Source organism: Lithobates pipiens, unplaced genomic scaffold, assembly GCF_037356315.1.
Source record: "Lithobates pipiens isolate NorthernLeopardFrog02 unplaced genomic scaffold, aLitPip1_a1.2 Scaffold_8, whole genome shotgun sequence".
NCBI lineage: Eukaryota > Metazoa > Chordata > Amphibia > Anura > Ranidae > Lithobates > Lithobates pipiens.
Window position 1 is genome coordinate 474,416,088 of NW_027507903.1, and position 8,885 is coordinate 474,424,972.

General features: G+C 45.4%; 1 protein-coding gene across 1 annotated transcript in view; it reads right to left on the reverse strand.

Moving 5' to 3' along the window:
• ST8SIA1 (ST8 alpha-N-acetyl-neuraminide alpha-2,8-sialyltransferase 1) overlaps positions 1–4,520 on the reverse strand; it is a 118,574-nt gene extending 114,054 nt beyond the window's left edge. The window contains exon 1 of the mRNA XM_077468704.1: positions 4,102–4,520. Within this exon, the coding sequence (XP_077324830.1) occupies positions 4,102–4,286 (185 nt within the window). The 5' untranslated portion in view covers positions 4,287–4,520. The remainder of the gene's footprint in view (positions 1–4,101) is intronic.
• Positions 4,521–8,885: the final 4,365 nt, after the last annotated feature.

An 8,885-nucleotide genomic window follows, 5' to 3' on the forward strand; every position in this document is an offset into this window, starting at 1 on the left:
GGTGAGCAGCGCTGTGGGCACTACAGATCCAGCCCACAGCGCTGCTGTCACCGATCTCTCCCCTCCGCTGTACTGATCAGTACAGAGAGGGGAGGGAGGAACCGGCGTCATGACGGATCGATCACGTGGTAAACGGCCGCGATGATTACCGTGATCCGTGATGCATCTATGTATGTATGATGCATGCATATTCTTAGCCCACAAGTGCATAAACTTACATTTATCAACATTTAACCTCATTTGCCACACAGTTGCCCAATTAGACAGAGCATTGAAGTCGGCTTGTAAATTGGAGACATCCTGTAAAGACGTTATTCCACTGCATAGCTTGGTGTTATCTGAAAACACTGGTACTTTTAATCCCTGACCCAATATCATTTATAAAGATATTAAAAAGTAATGGTCCCAACACTGAACCTTGAGGTACACCACTGATAACCTTAGACCATTCAGAGTAGGATTCATGAACCACTACTCTCTGAATTCGGTCTTATATCAATTTACAAGTTAATTTTTCCAAGCCTGTAGACTTTAGGAACCGTGTCAAATGCTTTGGCAAAATCCAAGTACCGTATCCTTTACCGAATCCTTATCCACAGCCATTCCTTTATTTAAGGTTTTAATTACTTCCTAATAAAAAGAAAACAGGTTTGTCTGACAACTTTTGTCTGAATTAATCCATGAATGTCTGTTGCTTAAAGTATTTCTCTCCACTCTACATCTGGCATGGGGATATGTAGAACAGAGGGGTATATACAGTAGAGGGGGTATATCATTCATATACAATATTAAAGTATATTAGGGCTTATAAATCGTAAATTTGGGTTATACGGGGTAAAATGGGTATATATTATATTCAGGAGTACCTGAAGTAGGCAGTCTTGATTCAGCTATTTCTCCATACCTACAGCTGGCTCAGTGTATTTGGGGGTATTTATAATGGATGGTGGTTATGATGGGACTATATACAGTGGAAGTAGAGAATATAGAGTAGCGGAGATATATAGGTTAGAGGAGGTATATAATGCATATCGGACCTCCCCAGGTTTCTCTTCTTTGACATGGGTTCAGTGTCGGGGGTATATGTTGGAGAGTATATGGCAGTAGGTTCAATGATGGGGTACATATTGTGGGCCAGCTCTCTTGGCCCTGTTGTCCTACCATCCTTTGAATTGGCTCAATGTGGAGAATCTAGCAAAAGCTCATAAAAACCTGGTTTCCACTCTATACTGCACTGTTATATAGGGTAACATGTATATATAATATACAAGAGTGCCTGAAATAGGCAGCCTTGATTCAGCTCCTCCTCCATACTCACAGCTGGCTCAGTATAATTGCAGGTATACGGTACATAATGGTGGGGGTATGATGGGAGTATATACAGTGGAAGTAGAGTATGTAAAGAGCAGTATATAGAGTAGCAGAAGTATATAGGTTAGAGGGGGTATATAATGCATATCAGGCCTTCCCTGGTTCATCTCCTTTGACATGGGTTGGTTCAGTGTTGGGGGTATATATTGGGGTGTTCATGGTAGTGGGTGCAATGATGAGATACATATTGTGGGAAAGTATATAAAAAGAGGGGGTTATTCACTACATGGCGGTAACTGAGGCAGGCACTTTTGTTCCTGTTGTTCTGCCATCCTTGGGATTGGCTCAGTGTGGGGGATATAGAAAAAAAAAATCATAAAAACCTTGCTTCTACTCTATACTTCACTGTTATATAGGATAAAATGTGTATATATTAGATACAGGAGTATCTGAAATAGACAGGCTTGATTCAGCACCTCCTCCATACCCTTAGCTGGCTCAGTATAATTGGGGGTATATATAATGTTGGGGAGGGGTATGATGGGAGTATTTACAATGGAAGTACAGTATGTAGAGGGCAGTATACAGAGTAGCAGAGGTATATAGGTTAGAGATAAGGAATAATGCATATCAGGCCTCCTCTGCTTCTCCTTTGACATGGGTTGGTTCAGTGTTTGGGTATATATTGGTGTGTATATGCTAGTGGGTGTAATGATGGGGTACGTATTGTTGGGAAGTATATAAAAAGAGGGCAGTATTTACTAAGGGGTAAAATCATAAAAAAAATCGTAAAATCATAAAAATCCAGTTTTGACTTTATACTCCGCTGTTCATCTCCTAATGTAAACATATGAAACAAGGGAGAATAAAACAAAGAGAATTAAATAAACAAAAATCTATTTTGATTGGTGGTGATATTTTTCTTTACTTTATTCTCTTCTTTTGTTTTTCTTTCTCCCTTGTTTGACAAATGAGGTTCACAGTGGAGTATAGAGTCAAAACCAGGTTTTATTATGATTTTTTTTTCTAGATTTGCAAATGAGTATGTTTTGTGGTTGATTTAAAGTACACATTTATTGGGGGGGGGGGGGGGTTGAGTTTTTTTTTTACCTCAATGTGCGAGAGTATATGTGATATAAAGTGATATATAACTGGACTATAATTGGATCGGTATATATAGTGACAAGAATATATATGATATATGATGGGCATAAAGCTTATGTGGTGTAACGGGCAGTGAGGGGTAGTGGAGTGTGGGCCAAAGATGGGTATATATTTTTGGTACAGAGGCCATGGGAGGGTAAACAGCATGGAGGTAGTAGGTATGGAGACAATAGGGTATAGATGAACTTCAGGAGAAAATATATTAGATGTGATAGGGTATATATGATGGAGATATATGCTGGAGGTGGCAGTGATGGGCATATATTATAAAAGGGGATGGGGGGTATAGTAGATATCAGGATGAGGGTATATATAGTGTCAGTGTCAGTAATGGGGGGTATATATGATATAAGGGGATGGGAGATATAGTAGATATAAGAATGAGGGTATATATATAGTGGAGGTGGCAGTAATGGGGGGTATATATGATATGGGGAGGCATAGCAGATATAAGGATGAGGGTATATATAGTATTGGTGGCAGTATTGGGGGTATATATGATATGGGGGGCTATAATAGATATAATGATGAGGATATTTATATACCTATTATTAGGTAGCAGTGATGGGGGTTATTGTAGATATCAGGATGAGGGTATATATAGTTTGGTGTCAGTAATGGGGGGGTATATATGATATAGGGGGATGGGAGATATAGTAGCTATAAGGATGCGGGCATATATAGTGTTGGTATCAGTAATGGGGGCAGGGGCGGACTGACAACTCATGGGGCCCCCAGGCAATAGAAGAAGATTATGGGGCCCCCGGGCAATAGGAGATTATGGGGCCACACAGTATACACACACACATACATGCAGTATACTCACACAGACACACAATACACACAAAGAATACACATACACACACTGAAAAGGTACTGGAGAGGCGGGCAGCTATGATATTGGGATTTTAAAAAAACACAGATTTTTACATACTGTCCCTGGTTTTATTGAGGCTGGCAACCCTGATTGGGCCCCTTAGTGGTATGGGGCCCTCGGGCAGTGCCCGAGTGCCCGAATGGTCAGTCCACTGAATGGGGGATATATATGATATAAGAGGATGGGAGATATAGTAGATATAAGGAGGGTGTATATATATATATATATATATATATATATATATATATATATATATATATATATATATATAGTGGAGGTGGCAGTAATGGGGGGTATACATGATATGGGGGGGGGGGGCATAGCAGATATAAGGATGAGGGTACATATAGTGTTGGTGTCAGTAATGGGGGGTATATATGATATAGGGCAATGAGAGATATAGTAGATATAAGGATGAGGGTATATATATATAGTGGAGGTGGCAGTAATGGGGGGTATATATGATATGGGGGGGGGGGGGTAGCAGATATAAGGATGAGGGTATATATAGTGTTGGTGTCAGTAATGGGGGGGTATACATTATATGGGGGATATAACGATGAATGGATATATATATATATATATATATATATATATATATATATATATATATATATATATATATATATATTAGGTAGCAGTAATGGGGGGTATACATGATATAAGAGAATGGGTGATATAAAGATAAGGGTATATATAGTGTTGGTGGCAGTGATGGGGGGTACACATGATATGGGGGAGGGGGTTACCTGAAGCTGGCGGTCTCGGTGCCGTTCCTCCGCCATCCCCGGGGTTCCCGCAGCACCTCCCTTAGGACGGTCTTGTGGTCGGGGCTGCGCTCGGTCGGGTAGATGAAGATCCAGCACAGGACGGACACGGTGAGGGCAGATGCGCCCAGCGGGCAGCGGCTCCGAGGGCATTTCCAGTACAGCATCGTCCTTCACATGGCCGGAGCCGGGGGCCCCCAGGGCCCTAACAATGTGCTGTGTGCTGCCGGCTCTGCAGCTTCTCCATCCTCTCCATCCTCCTCCGAGAGTCCCCCTCCTCCCGCTGCAGCGCCGCCTCCCACCTCGTCTGTCCGTCCGTCCTGCTTTCTGTCAGCAGCTGCCTATTGTGTTGAATGAGAGGGGGAGAGAGGAGGATCCCCGACCGATCACCCCCGGGATGCCCTCATTATTACCGCCACTGATTACAGACCCCTCCTCCGCTCACCGCCATCTCCCTCTGTATATACACAGCCCCCCCAACATACAGAGCCCACTCCTCAAATAACCCCCATCCTCTGCATACAGCCCCCCAATATACAGAGCCTCCACCTCAAAGGACCCCCATTCTCTGCATACTGCCCCCCCCCAACATACAGAGCCCACTCCTCAAAGAACCCCCATCCTCTGCATACAGCCCCCCAATATACAAAGCCTCCGCCTCAAAGGACCCCCATCCTCTGCATACAGCCCCCCAATATACAGAGCCTCTGCCTCAAAGGACCGCATCCTCTGCATATAGCCACCCAATATACAGAGCGCACTCCTCAAAGAACCCCAATCCTCTGCATACAGCCCCCCAATATACAGAGCACACTCCTCAAAGAACCCCCATCCTCTGCATATGGCCCCCCAATATACAGAGCCTCCACCTCAAAGGACCCCATCCTCTGTACACAGCCCCCCAAAATACAGAGCCCTCTCCTCTTCTCCCATCCCCTGCAACGAGCACTCCACCCAATGTACAGAGCCCTCTCTTTTCATCCTTTACACACAGCCCCCCAATATACAGAGCCAACTCCTCAAAGTACCCCTATCCTCTGCACACAGCCCCCCAATATACAGAGCTCCCTCCTCAATGTACCCCCATCCTCTGCACACAGCACCCCAATATACAGAGCCTCCTCAAAGTACCCCCATCCTCTGCACATAGCCCCCAAATATACAGGTCTCCCTCCTCAATGTACCCCCATCCTCTACACACAGCCCCCCAATATACAGAGCCCCCTCCTCAACATACCCCCATCCTCTGCACACAGCACCCCAGCCCCAATATACAGAGCTCCCTCCTCAATGTACCCACATCCTCTGCATAGAGCCCCGAATATACAGAGCTCCCTCCTCAAAGTACCTCCATCCTCTGCACACAGCCCCCCATTATGCAGAGCCCTCTCCTCTTACTTCTCCTATGCTCTGCGCAGAGCCTTCCACCCAATGTACAGAGCCCCCTCTTTTCAGAACTTCCATCCTTTACACAGAGCCCCCTTTTCTCTGGACCCCCACCCATATACAGAGGCTCCTCCTCTCACTTCTCCCATGCTCTACAGAGAGCCCCCTGAATGTACAGAACCCCCTCCTCTTAGTTCTCCCATCCTTTGCACAGAGCCCTCCACCTAATTTACAGAACCCCCTGTTCTCACACAGCCCCCCAATATACAGAACTCCCTCCTCAACATACCCCCATATCCTGCACAGAGCCCCCTGAATGTACAGAGCCCCCTCCTCTCCCATCCTCTGCACAAAGCCCTGCACCCACCTACTGAGCCCTCTCTTCTCATAACTTCTATCCTTTACGCAGAGCCCCCTTTTCTCTAGACCCCCCGCCCCACACACCCATATACAGAGGCTCCGCCTCTCACTTCTCCCATGCTCTACAGAGAGCCCCCTCCTCTTAGTTCTCCCATCCTCTGCAGAGAGCCCTCCACCCAATTTACAGAACCCCCTGTTCTCAGAACTTCTATCCTTTACATAGGGTACCCTTTTCTCTACACGCCCCCCCCCCCCACACCCTATATACAGAGCTCCCTCCTCAAAGTACCCCCATCCTCTGCATATAGCCCCCAGAATGTACAGACCCCTCTCCTTTTAGTTCTCCCATCCTCTGCACAGAACCCTCCATCCAATCTACAGAGCTCCCTCTTCTCAGAACTTCTATCCTTTACACAGAGCCCCCTTTTCCCAAGATCCCCCCCCCCCCGATTGTACAGAGCCCCCTCCTATCACTTCTCCCATCCTCTGCACATAGCCCTCCACCCAATGTACAGAGCCTCCTCTTCTTTAGAAACCTCTCCCCTTCCCCCCGGCCCAATATACAGAGCCTTCACCTGTTGGTACCCCCCTCCTTTATACAGACATCCCCACCCAATGTACAAAGCCCCCTTTTCTCTAGACCTCCCCAATATTCAGATCCTCCTCCTCTCAGTACCCATATTCTCTGCACAGAGCCCCTAACCCAATGTACAGAACACTTTTCTCTCAATTCCCACATCTATTCCTCCCCCTCCATTGTACAGACCCCCCCCCCCCCAATAAACATAGTCCCCTTGCTCTCATTACTTCTACATTGAACACAGAAACTCCCCAATATACAGAGCCCTAAATACTTTTTCTACACAGACATTCCCCAATATATAAGTCCTCCCTCCTCTCTGTAATCTCTTTTTCTACACAGAACCCCCCCCAAGTACCCTCTTCCTCAACACAAAGCCCCCCCTTCTAAAATATAGATCACCTTCTCTCAGCACTCCCATCTTCTACACAGACCCCCCTCCTGTCAGTACTCCCACAATACTCTTGTCCCCTACACAGAGTCTTCCGCCTACATACAGAACCCCACTTCTCTATATCCCCATCCTCCATACAGCCCTTCCCATATGAAAAGTACCCTTCTGCTCACTACTCACATTCTGTACATACAGAGCATATCCCTTGTGTTTACCCAGCACCCAGAGACCCCTCTGTAATCACCCAGCAGCCATCCTTGGTATTCACAGAGACCCCTATGTATTCATCCAGAGAAACTCCTCTGTATTCACCCCGAGAACTTCCCTGTTTTCACCATGAGACCATCCCCTGTATTTACACGGAAACCCTCTTGTATTGACCCAACCATTCCTGACAGACATGCGCATGTATTTTCACCTAGCAACTCCTCCTATATTTACCCAGCGATTCCTCCAACTGTATTCCACCAGGGATCTCCCCCCATATTCACTTGAAAAGACACCCTCCCCCCCATCTTCCCGTATTTACTCAAATTTCCCCTTACAAATGACAGTGTGTGCAACATTTTGTATTCACCTAGATATCACCCTCCTAAAGTCACCCATTTACCCAAAGATGTGTTGCTCCCACATTTACACAGCGATTCACCCTTTGTATGCCTTTAAGAACCCACTTACTGATTATATACAAAGAACACCCTTTGACTGAATTTTGACCATACAGCTAATCATTAGTAGTAATTGGTCACCTTCAACAGAACATGTTCAATAACAGGAGTGTCCAACCTGCGTCCCAAGATGACTGTGAATGTGACCCAGCACAAAATCATACATATACTCAAAAATTTTGATTTTTTGAGGGGGAAATTTATGTAAAAATGTGTTTTAACTTAGCAAACACATGCAGTTAAAGAAAAATTTGACAGTGTCTCTTTACTGGAATTTTATAAGTTTTATCTTCCAAAAGAAAAATCTTCACAATCACGCCTTATTCATGTCATCAGTTTTTAGCAGCACCTATATTTGTGAGCAACTATTTATAAGGATGAAGCACACGAAGGGCAAAATTAGCACCAAAATTATGAGCACCTTGAGAATTGCTACTCCATCGATCCAACCAGATGAAAAATTCCTTTAAATATAGTGCCTGGTGGGTCCCCTTAGTCTGTCTGTAAAGTGGCGCGTCTGTACCATGTATAGAATCTGCTACAGCAAAAACAACATTTATAAAGAAAATAAATTACATTTAAATTGATTTTCCCTGCAAGCTTTTTTTATTTAGTAAACAGCACCTTGGGCCTGTCACGTTTCAGGTGTGAGGCTGGATTGCTGAGAGGGCACCCCTTGCGACTAAGTGCAATGCACCCCTGGGCAGTGGCGGCCCGTCCATAGGGGGCGCCCGGGCGCCGCCCCCCCTGTGTGGTAAAAAAAAAATAAAAAAATAAAAATGTAAAAAAAAAATAAAAGTTTTAAAACTGGCCCTTTAAAAAAAAAAAAAAAAGTTCTTTAAGGAAGTGCTCGAGCGCCGGTCACACTGCACGCCGGGAAACGCCACGCCAATGCAATCATGAGATTGCAGGCGTGGCGCTTCATTTGCGGGCGTTTAGCCCGCCTCAGGGCGCTTTCTGAAGCGCTGAGTAGCTTCCGCCCGGCGCTGTAGTATGTGTTACTACGGCCGGGCGGGCAGTTTGATTGACATCTGAGTTGACTCAGATGTCACTTCCTGTCTTCTCTCTCCCATCTCACCTGAGAGAGGAAACAGGAAGTAAGAGGAGTAGAGCGGTGTGAGGAGCGGCTGCGGAGAGCACACACAGTCAGGTAAGGTGTGTGTGTGTGTGTGTGTGTGTGTCAAGCTTACATTCCACCAGAGCGATTTGAATACCATGAATGTAATCTAATTTTACAAACTAAGGGTTCAAGAGTCAGTGTGAAGAGGAGTGCTGACAAAGGACACCCCTGTTTCATCCCGTTCCTAATAGGAAATGATGGAGAAAGGGCGCCATTGACCCTAACTTGCTTTCAGCTAATAATATGGAGCTCTGATAC